General features: G+C 37.2%; 1 protein-coding gene across 3 annotated transcripts in view; it reads right to left on the reverse strand.

Annotated features, from left to right (window-relative positions):
- Positions 1-5,312: 5,312 nt before the first annotated feature.
- pkib (protein kinase (cAMP-dependent, catalytic) inhibitor beta) overlaps positions 5,313-20,287 on the reverse strand; it is a 46,895-nt gene continuing 31,920 nt past the window's right edge. For all 3 annotated transcript variants that reach the window (XM_034005492.2, XM_034005491.2, XM_059024079.1), the window contains 2 exons: positions 7,979-8,141; positions 5,313-5,865 (listed from right to left, as the gene is read on the reverse strand). In XM_034005492.2, coding sequence (XP_033861383.2) covers positions 5,777-5,865; positions 7,979-8,114 — 225 coding nt within the window. In that variant the 5' untranslated portion in view covers positions 8,115-8,141 and the 3' untranslated portion in view covers positions 5,313-5,776. The remainder of the gene's footprint in view (positions 5,866-7,978; positions 8,142-20,287) is intronic.

A 20,287-nucleotide genomic window follows, 5' to 3' on the forward strand; every position in this document is an offset into this window, starting at 1 on the left:
AGAAATTAAGCACTAACGGGCCACAGTTCAATTAGATTACCCTATGCAATAGTAAAACTCTACTTTAAGAAAAAATAAATACATAAAAATGGGTAATACTTTTTGAATTACAGTGCATTTGTTTTATAGGACTGTACTTTTTTTTTTTTTTATCAGCAACACATTTAGTCCTTACATTTCTAACAAGTTCCCACTATTTGTATAGTAAACTAGTGTCCTTCCACGTAAAACCTTTGGTGAAAGTACACAAAATGTACTTCTTTTTAATGATGCAGCAGTGTACACAGAAGGTTATACTGACCTAAAAGTCTCTGGTTCAGATCACTCTGTCTTCCCAGCCAGCACCCTCTATACCACAACATTCCTGTTTTAAGTTATACCTGTTCTGTCTGGATCATTTTTCTGGGAAACCTACACTAGAGTTCTGGCAACTGCTCCCAGTTAATCTCTGGTGACCAGTGGGGCACACAACCCTATTTTTTCCCTTGTTATGCTTGGCTACCTTTACCATTTACAAATGACAGTTAAAACAAATAAGCCACTTTGTATCCTCTTTCCATCTCAAATTCTTGGTGTCTCAGACAACTTTAATATTGAATGTTGGACACTCATTCTTGTCAAGCTTATTTTTATCCAAATTTGACAAGCAAGATCTATTGATATGACATTGACGGTTTATATAATAATACATACTGATATGCACTTGTAGCCCTACTTTGTTTTGGAACATCATCTTAGCTTTAAATGTCATTTCATTTTTTCCCCCTTTCCTTAATCTTTAAATTCAAAGAGATGCATGCAGAGATGGCAGTTAAAAATATGTACTGTACTGTACTGTATATGCCTACAAATTAGATACTTATTTGTATTTCTTTCTTTTTACCATAACCCTTTGTGTCTTTTTTTCCAGATTCTTGAGGCCATTCATTATTGAATGGATAGACACACAGACATGTACGGTAGAGAGCAACCCATCAAATACAGCAGTATTCTGGAATGATATGAAGTTTTTCAACAGTGTTAAGTTATATTCTATTTGGAAAGGGACTCTTCAGCAAAGAAAGTTTTTCAAATTGATTATTTTGTGAACATGGCATAACAAATGACTTATTTTGAATGGATTAAAAACACTTAGGGATCAGACACTGTAACCTAAAACCCAGACATGTAGTTTTAGTTGGCCACAGCATTTCAAATTTACGAATTTACAAAACAGTACATCTAAAACAAAACATTTGCCCTTTGAAATGAACTGAGTGCAAATTACTTCAGCATTATCTAAGACACCTTAATTTTAACAGGGGTCTGTTACTTTATGAAAAATGCAATCAATATTTATAGGCGGCCAGGGGGCACTGTGTATAAAGTTTGAACCCATTTCATAAACCTAGTGACAAATACTGTGCAAATATACTGTAAATTACACAACAGTCCTTTAAAGTTTAACCTTGTGCAAAGGCCACAGGTATGGTAAGATGGCATCACACACAATTATTGAGGCTGCAATCCTAATCTGCAATATAATTTATATTAGGGAATTGTATTAGGGATGGTGCTGAACACCTATTAAACTGGTTATGAGCAGATTATGGAAAGTTGCTCATGTCTAAATGCTAAGAAAACAAATGCTACGTTTTTGTTTTATAGTTGTAAATACCACGTTAAGCCAGACTTTCTTTGAGATCTCAGGTTAAAGTTGTTAAAGTACCACCCACACATTTTTCATTTTTTGTCAGTTTTTCGTGAAGTGCATGGAAAACTACAAAGCTGTATGTAATTCAATAAATCCAATATGTTAAAGTAACATTGTTCAACAGGTTTCATTCAATTTTATGAAGCAAAATTAGTTAATTGTATAGGGGGATGCAAAACATTTGGCCATAGCAATATATATATATATATATATATATATATATATATATATATATATATATATATATATATATATATATATATATATATACAATACACACATTGCTGTGCAAAAGTCTTAGACACATTCAGGAGTTACAATATATATCAATGTTATGAGCATCAACAATTTACTCAAAGCCTCCACTTGTGTTTTCTACTATTATAACAACTTTGACTGTTATTAATACAGCTTAGTTAGGGTGAGAAGAAACCAAACTTGTCATTTAGCAATCTTCAATTCACATTGATCAGAATCTTCAAAAACTTGTGATCACAACAACTCAAAGTAAACTATATGTGAGCAGCTAATATGAAGTGTTGTAGTAGCTAATCCATTACATTTACCCAGTGGTTCTCAACAGGGGGGGAAGCAATCCAGGGGGGGGGACACATTTTAATTATATGTTGAGAATATGAAGATGATTTTACACTATTTCATAAAAAAATGTAACAATGCTTTTATGACTAATTGTACAGGCATATGACTGATTAGTGCTTGGTATGGATCCTGCATACCACTCCCGGGGTAAAATAAGACACTGGTATTGGAAAAAGGGGTCTTTATTTTTGTGTTTATCTCCTTGCAGAAAATGGGTTTCCTTTTCTATAGGAAGCAAAAACATTCCCTACAGGTTGGCTGTGTGGTCCAGTGGTTAAAGAAATGGACTTGTAACCAGAAGGTCCCTGGTTCAAATCCCACCTCAGCCACTGACTCATTGAGTGACCCTGAGTAAGTCACTTAACCTCCTTGTGCTCTGTCTTTCGGGTGATACGTAGTTGTAAGTGACTTTGCAGCTGATGCATAGTTCACACACCCTAGTCTCTGTAAGTCGCCTTGGATAAAGGTGTCTGCTAAATAAACAAATAATAATAATAATACAGCTATTAAAGTCTAAATCTGAATACATCCAGTTTTCTGTTACCACAGGAATCTACTCATTGCGTTCAGGCAGTTAAAGCAAAAAAATAAATAGAAATACAGGTTATCAAATTCAACATGCGACTTAAGCCCCTTTCACACTTGCATGTGATTTCACACTGCTTTTGATAAAGCAGGGTTGACCTGGGTGACAGACGCAAGTGCACAATACACTTATCAATCCCCAGAAGCAGCTAGTTCTGACGCTTCCATCCAAGCTTCTCTGTATTGAACTGTTGGCCTAAATGTTGATTAGAGCAAGTCATCCCTGCTGCAATCTGGCTCATGTTGTGTCTCAAACAATAAAAATATGGCTAAAAAGAATAAACAGAAATGTTCCTTGCGGAATTGAAACCTTCAGGCGTGGCTTTTTATTATTGCATCACGAATGGCCGTCAAGCATTTTGTCTCGCTCAATCCGGGTGCAAGCGTGTTAACCCACATCCTTAGGTGGGTCACTGGGACCCGGGTTAACCCAGGTACGTGGTTTCACACTGTGCAGGATTGTGACCCGGATAGCCAGAACCCGGGTAGGAGTGGCAGTGTGAAAGGGGCTTTAGTATACAAACTATTTCCTTCTGCAAAACCAAAACCATATGGCATGCAGGCTTGCACAACTTCTTGTTTTTAAAAGTGTAGATGTTAGCAAACTCACATGTGACAAACAAAGTGTACTGTGGTCTTTATATTTAAATCCTGTTGTCGGCTATTGTTTCTCAAATCAGATGGTTTGGAACAAGATAATTTTATGACTGCAATGAAAAGCTTTTTTCCCCTACAATTTTAATAAACATTAATAATGGGTCTGCAGATTTCAACTGACTGTATAATTAATATACATGTACTAAATATACAGGCAGATAATAAGCTGGAAAAAAACAACTGTATGGTAGTTCATTACTGCCGCCTAGTGCCCAGTACTAAATATTCATATTCAGACTATATTATATACAATATTATTGTCATCGAACAGTGGCATGTAGCACTTGGATATGTTGTGCACTCTAACACAGGAGCATTTTTTTAGCACAATGTATGACTGGCATTTACAGAGGTCATAAAGTCAAATTATGTATTTATATAATTACATCTCGCATCGAGAGTTTAGTGGATATAAAAAAAAATGTATTTTATAATAATTGTGTTTGAGTCAGACTAAATTTTCTTTTTAAATTTAGATTAACAGTTAAAAATTTCAGGGCAACTATACTTAAAAGAATGCAAACATGTCTGTGTGCATATTCCCATGGGGGGTACAAAGTAAGTTAGGGCAGTCAGCTGTAGTATCAAAAATAAACCTTGAGTATGCAGCACCAGGGTACAGTGAGAAACAAATACCAGGAGTTACAATTGTGAGTACAGGGGGCTCCACTAATGTATCTCATGAACAGACCTGTAACATGCCATCTAACAAGAACTAGAGTCTTGGGGATCCTGCTATTTACTTCCACTGGTGCCCCTGGGCTACAGTCAACACTCTTCATAAAGCAGCTTGCTTTTCATAACCCTCTTGGTGAATCGTTAAGGACTATGTTCAACAACTCCACATTTTAGCAAATGTTTCACAACATTTTATGAAATAAAATGTTTTAATAAGTACACTATAACAAATTAATTTTTTAATGAAAAAGTTTATTACCTTTCAAAAATCTAATGGTGAAGAAAACAAACGGAAAAAATGTTTTTACATTTAAATGTGTTTCACTTTATCTGATAATGCCCAGACCTAAAATTCCAAAAGAGAATAACAAAACACACAGAACTCCCTCGCTATAAGGCTCTCGATTATAACGCACCTCGGATATAGCGCTCCTACATCATGTCCCCCAATTCCCTACACTAGTGATTCATGCAATATTTCTACAGTAAATACAGTCCCGGTGTTGTTCAAACTGTAAACAACTTCTCAGTCTAACTTCTGTTTCTGTCTCTCCCTTTTGATACAGTATCTGAACTGAAGAAATGCTGCGCTGGCACTTTATAACACAGCCATCTTATTTAGCATTCGTTTTATAACTAAATAAATATTAGGCCTATTACGTGGTTATCTTTCCTAATGTATTTACTTTTTTGCTGCGAGAGGAGCTGCAGCTTTCTCCGGGAGACGCGACACTTCAGCCCTGCTCTGGCAGCCAAACCTAGGGGCAAGCCCATTCCCTCTTCCCCTCTGCCGACCCGCTCTCCTTCTCACAGTTGGTTTGCTTGTCTGTCGCTTCGAAATGAACTCCCGACCGCCGTTTAGCCAGATATTCACAACACATAATGCTAATTAAAATGATCCACGAGTGGGAATGTTGCCTTTTTTTTTTTTTACATGGGTAACATTATCTAAAGATTTTTTAAATGACCCCCCCCCCCCCCCCCCCCACCCCCTTTTTTTTTAAATTTTCATTAATTAAAGCATTTCTTTTAACTGTATAAAACATGACAGGTAGAGGTTTTACCGCACCTAATAAATCACAGCTAAAAGATTTGCAAACATGATACAAATTTGACTATTTAATACAGACGTACATCACCAAATTGTGTTGTGCAAAAATAGACATTCCTGCAGCTACATGTTGACATTCTGTTAAAAAGTACACATTTGCAACATATGAAAACAACAAGAAGTCCTATTTTGATTTATACAAAAGACACAGTATAACTTGAGCTCAAGGTGTCTGAGCAGCACAGCACTCTAATATGCTATTATAAATTACAGTATGGATGGAATGCTTTTTCAAACAGACAACAAACTACCAGCATCTTAGTGTTTCCAACAGCTTTAAAAAAAAACTCTCCTTTTCTCCAGTATAAGCGGTCAAGAAATCCCAAGCCACTTTTGCATCACTGGTGTGTCCTGGTGTTGCATAGCACTGTGCGTATCTTCATAGTTCTCAGGTAATGTCATTTTTGGATGAGCAGCCTGCCAGTCAGTCATGTATGTTTTACACTGTGCCGTTACGTTTCGTCGCTCTTCTCCTCCGTTTCTGAAGGATTTGGGTCCACTTCATCTGAGGATGACGTCTCCCCACCTTGTGCTCCCTCATCTGTTGAAAGAATAAAGTGAAAACTCAATAATAACACTGCAGTATATGTTTTCCCCATAAACTTTACAGACCGAACCACAACAAAAAATATACCAGAAATCAGTAAAGGAGACAAACAATTTGGCTAAAAAGATATATGTTGAAAATGTTAGCATTATCCTCTATGCAGCTGAATGTTATTCACTGCACAGAAGTGTTTACACATTCCTACTTGTGAAGTGGAAGTAAAGCCCCCCTTCAGATTGTGGTGTTTAAAAAGTGCATACTGTACTGTAGGCTTATTTAGGATATTTTGGTGACCCAGAAATGCAGAGAGTGAATTTAGAGTGTATATTAATTCATTCATTTAATAGAGGAACAGCTCCCTAAACACAACAGTAGACAGGTTAAAAGTTGTTTACACACAATTCAATGCAGCAGTAGCTGGGTGTAAATGGATGATATACTGTATATATAAAATCAGTTTCACATTGCAATGGCCTTTCTCTTAAAATGCATGAATACATCATGCCATGAAGCCAAAATGAAAGCACTATTTCATGCAAGAAAGGGCAAACCCATGTGCTGTAGGTCAGGTTACTTGCAAAGTAATAAGTCTTTCAGTTTGTGTAATAAATATATAAACCGAATACATACAAGGGTTTTATGAAAAAAAATAAACACACTCAAGTTATTTATTTAAAAGATATAGCCCATTTTTTCACCTGTATACTTGAAATAACTAAATTCAAGTAAAAAAATAAATAAAATAAAAAAAAACAGAAATGCAAAACAACCAAAACATGAAAAAGGGATTCCATATACAGAATTTCACAATACATTAGGAGGCAGGACACTGGGGGAAAAAATATGAAAAACACATCCATATGGGAGGAGAGAAAGCTGAGGGATGAAGCTGATCTGAGAAGGCTGAGGGGAGGAGGAGGGATTGTACAGATGGAAGAGGAAGTATAGGTTATACTATTATACAAAAAGGGGAGTTGCTCTGCTCCGACTGATCAGCAGTAAGCTTTTCGATTTCTTACTCGAGGATTACATTTCACTTTGGGCTTTGAATTACAATGCTGCATTCCTCAATACATGATTCATTGTCTGCACATCTACAATTTTATTACACACCACAGCTCTCTTAAAAGAAAAATGATGAAACACTGAAAAGTCACCTGTAGCAGGGCGATTGCCCTGCACAAGCAGAAATTAGTGTTGGTGTAAATTACATGTGGAAACAGGTTTGTTTTGTGTGCTTTTTGGAGTTGTTAAGTTTGATTAAATGATTGACTGTAACGTCATGCTACACAGAGGGGCGCTGCCTACACTCAGGAGGAGAGCGTCCGCTCTACAGGAACTACAGCTACGCAACCCTTAAACTGCAACACGGTACTTGTGAAGGCAATGCCCAGCCAAGGCCGTATGAAGAAGCAGGAGTCGTCGTATGAATACCGGCTCATAAGTAGGTTAGTTTAGGGGATATTGATCCCAAGTAATATGTTGCGAGGGTTACGTAGTGTAGCAGGTTCCTGGAGCGGGATGCCTTGTTTAGTAAGGCTAGTGCTCGCCCTTTGTGGCACCTTTTGTTTGTAGTTTTTGTACTGTGTTTTATTTTGCCTTTAGTACAGTCTCCTGTCTGTGTCCTCTGTGTGTTACCATTGCTGGTAGCATCACATGACCCACACACGTGACACGAGTACCCTGTTACATCACCTTACAATAGACTAGGATTTGATTGAGCAAAAAATACAGTAAGTGCAAACAAAAACTATCGAGACACCAATGTTAAACCAGACAAAAAGGTAAATACAAAACAGTTGGATTACAACGTATTTTCAACGACGCTAAATAAGGTGTTTTATCATTCAAAGTGAGTGTTGACATTTGTTCAAAACTGTTACTGTATAAACTTGTACACACAATACATGAGAAGAACACAAACAGAGCTATTTAATGCATTTCTGATTTAGGTGCACTAAGGTGAACCCCAATTTTGTGAACCTTATTAACTGGTAAAACTCCACTGAAAGACCCATTTAAGTCTGGTGCTTTCTTACAATCAACTTTGATATATAGGCATTTTTATTTGAGATAACTAGTCAGTTCCTCAATGCCCTGTATTTACCACTCATTGAGAGCTCAGCTAGTTTTTGGGGCAGCTCAGACGTTCCGACTCCTGCCGGGGATCCCAGAATGTCAGGCAAAGCGTTCCTGCGGCCAGTTCTTCCTGTTGCTTCGAAATCTATGACGACATCAGTCATCTCTGATTCCTGTCCTCATAGCAACATCTGAAATTAAAGAAAACATTACTGTTAAAAAACACATTTTATACATTAGGCCCATACTGTAACACTATGAATAACGCAGAGTATACTGCTTGCTGAAAAGTAATTTATAAACTGAAAAATAATAAATATCTCCTGATATCATTATTTAAAAAAACGAATTCCTGGGAAGTGCCCATAGTGGTGTCCCTGTACTTGTTGCAATATTTTGCAGTAAACAAGCAATTAGTTACTTGACAACTAGAAAACACTTAATAAATAAATAAATAAATAAAACCACTGACTAACATACTTGTATTTACAGATGCTAAATATAACAATCTGCAAGGTGCCTGAGGAACCAATGTCAGAATTTATATAACCTATTACATTAAGTTTTTTGTTTTACAGGTAAATATTTATGCAGAATGTCATGTGACAAATGATCCCAAATGAAATTGTTAACAACTTATGACAACATTCCTCTTGATTGATAGCACCTCATTTCCAAACTTAGGGGCTGATATAAGGATAGGCGTAATGCAAACAATTGTGGCTGCAAAATCCAAATAGCCTAGCGTCCAGGCAATTATTTTGCATTGCAGCCTATGTAAGGTCAAGAGCAACGCAAATTACTCAACACACACAAATAATGACCCGCAATCATAATAATGATGGTCGTAATGAGCACTGCCTCAGCTTGTGCATTGGGCTACTTAGAGGCTGCACTTACAGCCTAGAGGTGAGGTGAGTTAGGATTACAGAGAGCAGTAGGTGCTGTATGAGATTTGTGGAGCACGGAAATCAAACCAAACAAAAAAATATGTCAGAGGAAGGGCAGCAAAGTCCTCTTGGTGCACAGAAATGAAAAGAAAAAAGAGGAGGAGCTGAGAAACCTTATGGCTGAGGCCACTCAGCATTAAATTGACTTATTTGGAAAAGCCTCAGCCAACATCAGTTATGCTACCAAAGAGGCCATATGGTACTCTATTGTAGAGAAAGTCAATGTCTGTGTTACCACGAGGACAGTCAACCAGGTGATGAAAAGGTGGCAGTAACTACAACGGAGAACAAAAGAGAAACTCGCAATGCAGCAGGAACAGGAGGAGGGCAACCATCCACATCACAGCTGATACCGCTGGAGTGGCAAGAGGAGAGGACAATCCATCCCAGGTTTTCCTGCCTGTCCTCAACAAGAGCCAAGTGCTGCCACATCAGGAAGTGTACCACAGCAGACATCCTGAGCCAATGACAGGTCTCTGAAGGTGTGGTTTTATACAGCTCTTACTTACTCACTTCTACAATGGTTTGCACCTTGTCAGAGGAGATGCAAAGTTTGATAGCGGGTGCAGAACGGCAGGTGGAAACCATTCTTTATATATGCCGCATTTCTAGTGACCGCTAAAGTCCCACTTTACGCCAGCTAAACACGTTTTGTGGCAGCAATATGGGTGTTTTGCAGCCGCAACTCTCTTTGCACATATCCTTACATAATGCTTTAATGTCATCCCCCACTCCCACCCCATTCATAAGGTAGAAAGAGATGAGCAACCCAGCAGTTTGCGCTTTCACCAGCAGAGGTCTCTGTGCACACCCTTAATATCTTCAAAAGATGTTTATGCCTCTGTAGACCATACTTTCAGGTTGTGCACTAATCCTTATCTGGCACATTATAATAGCTATACAGTAAATCCAAACATTAGGATCACAAAGCTCTACAAAGAGTTAACTAATGAATTAATTAACTGATCATCTGTAATATCCATCAGTTATATGGTGGCTATAGTGAACTTTTATTGGATTCTTTGGTTTTGCTTCCACAATTAATTATTTAGATACCCTAACAGGTTCTTCCACGTTTTTTTTTAGTTGGAATAGTACTTTTTTTACACTTTTCCACTTTCTTAATATTATTTTTAACAGTGATCATGTCTGCAGCTCTCTCTCTCTCTCTCTCTCTCTATATATATATATATATATATACACACACACACACACGCACACACGCACGCACACACACACACACACACACACACAAAGGAGTTCCCTCTTTCTCTCTGTATGTAATAGCTGCTCACTCACTGACCTTAATTGAAAATAAGTACCAAGTAAATTAAGGCTGATTCAGCATTTCTAAGTACTCTGCTTTGATCTGTAAAGTACTGTAGTACAAAGATGTGCAAACACCACCACAAATGCTGCCTTCAAATTGAAGAGAGTGTGTGTAGTGTAGAGTGTGTAGTCTTAACCCCAAGCTTTAATAGTAATGCTAAATCAGTTAGTTTGAATGATTTTCATAAGAACCAAGCACTTGTAATGTTACAGATATGTTACAGTTCAACAGATTAACCTGACAAGGGTAAAGCCTGGATTTGACAAGCTAAAATGCATTTCAATATTTTCATGTCTTGTTTTCGTTTATAAACTGAATTCAAAACGTACTAAAATCTAGTAGAAGAAAAGACTAATAGGTCCTTTCTGACAGTTCCAGTTGTGATAATTGAATATGCACGATAATGTCAGAGACTTAACTGTGACCACCGTGATATCAAAAGCCCCAGCAGTCCAGGTGTATCTTTTGGTCTGTACTCAGTATCTTATTGTGAAGGTGGAGGTGGCTTACATTGACCGAAAATGAGTAATCAACAGACACAGCACTCAGCAGGGGACAGGCAGAGGCAACGTAAAGTGAAACTGCACTGCTTACCTTTTAATTGTAATTGTATTCCTTGTCTGATGTAATAAAATAAAAAGCCTTTTTCCTTTCTCCTTTAACGCATATACAATAAGTCATGTTGTGCAATAGCATATTTTTCTTTTTGTTCTGCTTTTGAGAAATATTGATTGATGAGACATAGCCTCAATTCTCTTCCATGTCAGCATTGCCACCCTGCAGAGCAGGCTCCATGGATCAGGGTGACAGTGCTGTGTGTGTACAATCAATAGCACACATCCTATAAGTTCCTCTGTGGGAAATTTAATATAATTCCCTGTGAGCTTTAGCAGGGCTTTTTTGTTGTTGTTGTAAATTGCAGTTGCAGTTAAAGCTGAATGACATAGTTTTAAGTAAATAGTTAATTATCTAAAAGCAAGGGTGTCAAACATACAGCCCGCGGGCCAATTTTTGGTGTCCTGCCCATTAGTTTCTAAAATTGCTTCTTTAATATAACACACATATTCAACATGTGCAGTCTGCATTGTATGAGTGACATTCCCATTAAGCCAATCGCAGCGCACAGAGCTAGTAAAATAGCCAATCAAATAGCACACAGGATCTGTTTCCTCATGCACACGTGTAACAGCACAGAACACGTATTTTTGATTAATATAGCGAAGCAAAGGCTTGTTTAAACTATCTATTTTACTTTGTGTAAAATTTTAAATCAAGTCAAAAAATAGTTGGAAATGTCAACAAATGAATGCACTTACCCGTCACACGCGATTTCCGACTCCGTCACCAGTTTTCTGATATAAAGCCTATCAGTGGTTAAAACCCAGTTTCCATACACACTAATAAATGATCACTTTAATGTGCACACTAAAATTAACGTCCTTTAGTATATACCATGTGACTACAACTCATCTCATTATTCTGAGCTGGATGCTCATTTAAATACATCAGCATGCATTACCATAAAAATCACATATTCATTCTTATTACCACAGTGTGAAGAACTAAATTTAGTGCGCGCCATAATATGCCAAGTATCGCACGCAATAATGAATAAAACTGCAATTGCAATTATCGCGCACCATAAAGTTTAGCGCCTTTTTGTAAATGAGGCCCAGTATCTCAAAGTGAAGCCAGCATCTGTGAAAGTGACAGTAGAAAACGCAGCGCTGGTGACAAGAACATACATGCTTTTTCAATGAACAAGACAGGATTTGCATATAACACAGTGAACTATCTAAAAGCAAGTTTAAATTTATTTAAAAGCTACACAATATTGCCATTTGATTTCTTACAAACTCTATATTCGAACATAAGCCCAATTAATTTACTTCGGGGCAGCATTTTGCACCAGTTTTCTCTAAGGAGAAAAATAAACAGCAGGTGTACACTGGCGCCCTTGAACGAACACATTGAATTATTTATTTCAAGCTCTGCAAAATTACTATTTTGTTTGTATTGTGTATTTAGCCAGTGTACAAACATACAGAGAGTCGCTGTCATAATTGTGTAATGTAAAGATGTGTCAAACTTGTATAAAGCAGTTTATGGGAGTATACCTAAATGGAATACAAAAGATGAATAGAAGTCTTTGATAAAAGTCTGGAGACAGGCTTGAATGATAACCTTGTAAATAGTATATTTTTCCAAATCTTCCCAGGTAATGATAGCTTACATAAAAGTCAATGTTAAGCCTATACACTGCATTTTGTGCAAATTGATTTTGGTAACAGCATTAAAACAGAGCTCTAATTTGTCAGTTGAAAACACCTAAGTCTCAAGAACCCTGAGCTCTTCAGCATCACCCAGCTTTAATCACTGCCTCAAGGTCCTTCTGGTCATTGGGAGAGTAAGTCCTTATTTGACATCTATTATGTAGAAGAATGATCATGAAATGTCAAGTCATCAATAATCTCCTTCTACTTGAAGAATATGTGTTCCTAATATATGGCAAGACTGAAAAGGTGAAGAATACATTGGAACATAATTCTAAATTGAAAAAGTTGCTATCAAAATACATTTTTCAAATTGGTAACAAATGCAGCTACAGTACGTTGATGTCCTCTACATCATACATCAAAAGAGTATACTCGAGGCTCTTCATATATCATTTTTTTTTACCAATATATTCCCTGTTTTACAAAAGCTACATTTATTTTGTATTTATTTTTTTTAATAATTTTTATAAAACAGAAACATGTATGAAAATGAAGGAGGGACATTGATCACTAAGAAGATAAGTTTTTTCCTTTAACTTAAGAATTGTGCTATGTAATATAACACCTCCATCTTGTAAAGGATAGAAAAGATGTGAAACTGGCAGACGATATTGACAAGATAATATAAAGGACCACACTTCGTAATGTAAGGTTGGCAGGGATGGGGTTAAATCAATCCCTGCCAGCAATAACAGGTGTGGCCATTCCCCAATTAGGTAATTGGTGCTAACTGGGGAGTGGCTACATGTACAAAACAAGCCAGAAATCCTTTTTTGGGGGTGATTATTTGTGCTGTGATTTTTGTATTATTTTGTATCTCTATTGAAGGCTAATGCCCAGCCTACAAGTGATTTATTCTTTTGTTTGAACATTATATTTTGGCCCTTGTGCCAGTTTATTTTACTCCTGTTTGTTTTGTTAATAAATGTGTGTAATAGCACTTGCAGCTTTCTGTCTCTGGTTCTCTTTCCTGCCAGTAACAGCACATGTAGTGTTAGAAGAGGGAAGTCACTGGTTCTGCTGAGTCAAGGCAGTATAGGCACAGAGCGGTTGGCTGCCAGGATGCTCTCCAGTCGACCCACCCCCAAACAGAAGAGGAACCAGCCGGAGGTATCGAATGGACCGTTGGTGCCATTCTGATAGGAAGGATATGTGACAGCAGCACTGCTGCTTAGTAAACAAGAAGGCTTGTCTGGAGCTGAGCTGATCGTGAGGTCCTGATCGCCTGTTTAAGAATGCAGCAGTGCTAGCATTCAAGGCGATTGCAAGGCCATAGCTTGCTTGTTGACATCGAGGAGGAGAGCGTCCGCTCCTCGGAGAGAACTACTACACGAAACCCTCAACTCCCAGACGTGCCCGTGAAGGCGCTGCCCAGCTGGTACCTTCAGGAAGAGCTGTGAGGATGCTGGGACTTCGGGAGCCCAGAAGTAGGTCAGTTTAATCCCATATTAAGTATGTTAAGGGTTAGTAGTGTAGCAGGTTCCTGGAGCGGGACGTTCAGGGCCTGTGCTGTTTTTTAAATCTGCACCTGTGCGGCGTGTCAACACCCACTGCTCTGTGTCTACCTTATTATTATTATTATTATTATTATTATTATTATTATTATTATTATTATTATTATTATTATTATTATTATCATCAAGTAAAATTGCTCTGTACACTCTAAAACAGAAAACATTAAGCTTTCAACTCCCAAAGTAATAGTAGCCTGCTTATTGTATCTGGAGATACCTTTTTAACATATCATTGAAATGAAATTGTAACTGGAACCGGTTGTTATTTTCGTTTTATAAAAACAAGTAACGAACATGAGAACTGATTTCCATGTTTGTTCAATAAAGTTGTATAAGTACAAACAAGAGAGATACGTTTTGGTGTACACTGTTATTTTTAAAATAAGGATTGTTTGCAAATATTTGAGATACAAGCCATGGTCAGCCTCATACTTAGGGGTGTGTGTCTTTGGGTTCACAAAAATACAATACATATCAACTTCTTAAATATTTCAACCAGCTTAATATAGCTTAAAGATATGCCACTATGAAACATTTCCATTGTATACAATAGAATAATCCAGTAATGAGATCAGCTTTGTTTGCTTTTATGCAAAAGGTGATAACTGCAGAAACATGTCATTCTTACAGAGATGCCAACTTCTGAAATGAGAAAATAGTAGCATGTGCCGAGCAAGCGAGGCAGACTTTTTTGTTTTTTTTGGAAAGGCAAATGGCTGCTAGCCCCTAGAAATTAAAAGGTTCTTGGGCTCTGGCAAGCCAATGACCTCATTTTTTCTGTTCAATCTATCATTTTGGTAATTGTAAACAAATGACATTTAGAAATTTAACCCCCCCCCCCCCATAAAAATACTTAAACACTAACTTTTATTTTTTAAAAACAATTTTGGAATTTTATTTATTCTGGATTTAAATATGGATTCCTATTTACAGCATATACAACTAAACAAAAATGTTCATTTTACATAAGATTTGGTGGGGTTTCTACAGGACAGCAAACAAACTGTAGGTTTTACATACCTTTAAAAAATAAGTTAAAAAAGACTATGTGTGCATCTGTTGCTTCTGCTGTGGTACAGGCAGTTTGCAGTTATTTTACATTTTAGTTTGTTTGTTTACATATTATTCTGATACAACATGTTGTACATTTGATGCCTTTCTGGAGTGCTGGTCATCCCTAAGTACATTTCTGTATGCAGAAAATGATTACAGCAAGAGCTGGGAATCTCGTTTCCATGTTTTTGCAGAACTGTTAAACATTATCGCATTTTATTTCACTGACAATTTCGTAGTAAGCACGGTATTCACGCTGTGCTACACAGTTGTCTTCAAACAGTAGAATGACCTCAAACACTTCTTTCTCAACTATGCTGAGATACTTCGCTTGATTTGGATCAAAGAAGACTGACAGACATTGAAAAATGCAGCTGCAGGTTGACAAAATCGGGCAGTACTACAATTAAAGTTTCAATTTTTTCAGCGCTGTCAATTGATTTAAAGTGTGAACGGCTACATTGTAAAGTAAGGCAACCGAGCTAGATCATCATCAGCTAAATCGTGAAAAAGGTGTTTTGTTTAACGTGGAATCAAGTTGTGCTGGCAAAGTTCAATGTTCTCTACTAAAATTACGTTATCCGTGACCACTGTGACTTAATCCCAGCATTATTGACAAGCAACCAAGTAAACGTTTGACAAATCAGTATGTTTCCATGACAAAGCGTTTTGAATCGGAACTGATTTTCTTAAGTCACTTTTCTGTGTTTACGTGACTTAATGAAAGAAAATCTAATTGGAATTCAACTGTATACATGGATTGAAGTTTTCAGAAAACGCAGGATATTTTCGCATGCACTGTAGTAGCCTAAGAACGATTTGAAGACCGGACATTTTCTGCGATAGAACGGAGACCAATCCAATATAGTGCTTTATCGAAGTGTCGGGTTTTAAATTCAAAGATTACTATCCTATACCTCTATTCAGATTCCACACAATGTGCAATCAGCCTTTCCAACAGCTCATCCTGTTCTATATTACCAGTTTCTTTATTTTAAATTATCACCATTTTAAAGCTAAAACATCTGCTTCTTCAGTATGGGCTTTTAATAAATACATACGGACTTTAACAAATGTATTACTTTATCCCTAACTAGACAAATGGATGCATGCAGACTGACTACAGATTATTATTATTTTCTGTGTTTTCTAAAACCACGTGCAGGAATGAAGGTCAAAGTTTGCACAAGTGCAGTACGCTATCGGAATAAGTTTTCCAAAAAGCGTGTTTACATGACTTTTTATATCGGAATTAGTTTTCCGAAAACGTAGTTTTCCGAAGAATATCGGAATTCTTATGCTCATGTAAATTAATTCATAAAAAAATAGGAAAACACACACATGGTATTGAAATAATATTTCATAAACGTTCAGGGAGTACCCATCATTTATTGATTTAATGAAAATCGTAGCACCGTCGATGTAGCACCGCAGCAGAACCTCCAAAATAGTAGCTGCTACGGCCAAATCATAGCAGTTGGCATCTCTGTCAATCTGTTAACAAATATTATTTTAGATTTGACAGAAAGACCCTTTAAATTATAAGACATGCATTGTTAAGTTTTTCTTCAAAAACACTGTTTGGCCTTTTGCAGCACTATACCGGTATTGCACACTCTTTATAATGGCACACTGGTGTTTTGGTTCCATGTCCAATATGGTCCAATTTTTTGTGGCACATTTTACAAATCTCATGCCATTGTTTTTGTGTGTTTGTAAGTGTTCGGTGTCTACCTCTGATCAAGTTGAGAGTGTATTTCTCAGGGACTCTCTGCTGTGTCAGACTTGTGAGTGAAGTGAGTGCAAAAGAAAGTATGTGACTCAAGGTATCCAGATGCAACATTTAGTAATTTTAACAACTGCAGTATGTTTATACTTTTAATAATCATTTAAATGACTGAACTTTTTTGATGCATGTAATGTCTGAGAACTATCAGGGGAGGTAACATATGTTCTTTAAGTGAGGAGTTAATGATAAGGAGATGGGGCTTGTCGAGGAATGTATGGGCTGTTGGTGGGGTTTGGAGGCTTTATGTATTGTTACAATGAGATGGCTGATATCGCCAATTGTCCAGAGCTAATAGCTAAGAATTTTATATTATCATTTACTCTGAATCAGGGCTAGCTACTCCAGTAGTGGTGAATTTCTCTATGATTTTACCTTTTGTTACTGTGACAGAGCGAATGAATCTGAGTCAACAATCTCCCTCCCAACCTGTGAGGGTGCTCTATAACAGGAACAGTGTGCCCCAGACTGGATGGTTTGGCTGTTCATTTCAGGGTCAGTCGGAAGTCGGCCATCCAGAAAGGGGGCGGAGTCACAATACCAGAAGTCATCGCCTTAATGCGGTAGGCGATGTGTCAGTCATGGATTGGAGACTACACGATTGCACTTGCTACTGAAGGGGGCGTGACTGAAGGTATATCTGGGGATGTGGACAAGCAATCTGTTCCTTGGGTATGGTTATGGAAAGACATATAAGGATGAACTGTGTTTATAAAGAAACCCTGAGTTTTGTGGTGTTTTTTAAACTGTTATTTGTCATTATAGAAGGCTAAACTCCAGGAGCTGTAGCTCAACCTCCAGCAAATAAATCCGGACTGCACTTCACCATTGTACACGAATAAACCTGTAAATCACCACTTTCACTAAGAGCACTCACTCTGGACTTGTGACCGTGTTGTGTTGGTGTGCGTCTTGTTTAGTGTATTGTTTCGGATTACGTGGTTTACCTGAGCAATACATATCGTTGTGTAGAGCCAGATATTATTATTTGTCAGCAAATAAAAAGCTGCTTTTTCATCGTGAACTGTCTTGTGTCTATCATTCCTGAGTACCGCATCACCACTGCACTACAAACCATTTTGCCACAGTTACTAATAAAACCTGTAATTTGAAATTGTTTGTGTCTGGTCATTTTTACTTTTTTATAATCCACAAATTTTACTGATTTATATCGACTTACTATAGTTCAGTACCGTCAAGTTTTGTCGAAAGGGGGAAAAAGAAGATTTTAAAAATATGATTTGCCAAAGATATCCCATTTAAGGACAGTTGTTTTTTGTTTGGGTGCTTAAAAAAAAAAAAAAGAAGCTGCGCGAGTGTAATGAGAGCCGTAGCTGTACGTATGGTACAGCTGTACTGTATTTTGTTTGACTATTTTTGTAAATAAGTTTTAGAATTGTTTTATTTCCTGCATTTTTATAATAATATAATAAAGGTCAAAGATGAGAAATTTGGTAGAATTTTGTGTTTGAGAGTGGTTTAACTGTATGTCCATTTGCTTCAAATCGTCACAAATTCGGGCATAAACTTTCTCAATTCTGATACATGACTCTAGATCTTCCTGAACACTTCTATCTGCCCACAGCGAAACTCAAGCCTGCACTTCCTCAGAGTCCCAAGGCTGTACTTTTCTCTCATCACACTCGCTGCCCGCCATGTTCATTGTTTTTCTTTCTGGAGGGTACTGACTGATGCAACATAATGATGAAAATACTTAACCCTGCCCCTGGGCCGGCCCACAGCCGGATTCAGATGTCTTGTGATGCCAGAGTTTCACAGTTTGGTTCTCTCTCGGCTTGACAAACAGCCAGTGAAGAAGAAGATTAATGTAATATTTTCAGTAGGCACAATAATAATGACTATAAATGGATTCTGTATTTAGATTGAAGCCTGTTGTTCTACAACACTGAGAAAAGTGATGATTAGTCCACAGATGGTGTGCAGAATCCAGCACATCTGGGGAATTGAAGATCGTGAACACGAAGACATGGCAAGATTCAGAATAAAATCAAATAATTTTAAAGGGTTTCTTCCCAGACTGCAGCTTACATGTATTATATAATTAGGGCTTCTGGTTTGTTTGGTTTGTTATAAATTTCATTTTTCGGTGCTTACCTTTAGCTACTTTCGAGTTACATGTAAACCGTTTTTTGGGGGCTTTTGCTTTTTATATACTGTATGAAATTATTGTTTCTGTTTAGTATAGTAACTCGACAGCACTTGCACACTTCAATTGTATTTTCTTACCTTTGCTGTCTTTCACAACGAAATTCTTATTGTCACGGGTATATTCTTCTGGGATTTGTGTGCGTTTAGGCATTTAACATTTCGCCACAATTTGCAATTCTGTTTTAAATTCCACGAGTTTGTAAATACTACCTATAGTACTGCAATATAGCTTTTAAATCTCGAGAGCAAGAGCATCTTGTTTTAAATCTCACAAGCGTGTTACAATTCTCCAATAGAAATGTATGAATTTGCTGCCACTCAGTAGTTGAAGTGAGTTTAAAGTATTCAGAACTAATCAATGTGAGACAAGTCAGGAAGGAAGGACAATGCCCAACTGCATTGGGAATTATATTTTTTTTAATTATTTAAAACCGAAAATCAGAAGCCCTATATATATATAATATGTAACAGTTAAAGTACATAAAAAGCACATTACTGAATAGGCAATCCTATTTTTTTTTTTTTAACCTGGTATCGTTTTTGCCCTTTTATTTGTAAAGAGACATTCTCTTCAGAGGAATGTCAAATCTGACAGTTCTGCACATTCCTAACTGCAGGGTAGTCCTTGCAATGCCCTGTAGTAATATACAGAGTTACATGAAAGATAAAACACAAAAGTTGAAACTTTCAAGAAAAATAAACCACATTATTGATAATTTACTGTATCTTTTCTCCTGTAACCCTGGCTCTTAATGTCTTACACACCCTCTGCATAATCTTGCCCTCTAAGCTCATATGAAACTGTCCCCTTCAAGGCACAGTGTCATCTTTTTTTTTTTTAGTCTGCACACTTCTCAGACGTTTTCTTAAGGCTTTAATTCTCTTTACTTGACGAGACACAAGCATGCCTATGGGGGTGGACCTCAATGTCAGCTAGCACTCTTGCTAGTACATTAATTACCTTCAGATGCTTCATATTCCTAGCTACATGAACTAAAATACAGCTTTCTGGAGGGGAAAAAAATGTCACTGAATATATCACCAAACTTAATATTCTGTCCAGGGATTAAAGTCAGTTTCCTCACTGGCAGTCTTTGTTGACTGGTGACACAACAGTGTATTGTTCATATCAACTCCCATATTCTTCATACTGAAGAGACAGTGTAACCTACACCGGTGAATGTATTAATATACACAGGATGTGTCTATACTGTGCCCACCTTTTTAAAAGGCCAATTCATGTTTTATGAGAGGCACAG

Source organism: Acipenser ruthenus, chromosome 5 (assembly GCF_902713425.1).
Source record: "Acipenser ruthenus chromosome 5, fAciRut3.2 maternal haplotype, whole genome shotgun sequence".
NCBI classification, from domain to species: Eukaryota; Metazoa; Chordata; class Actinopteri; order Acipenseriformes; family Acipenseridae; genus Acipenser; species Acipenser ruthenus.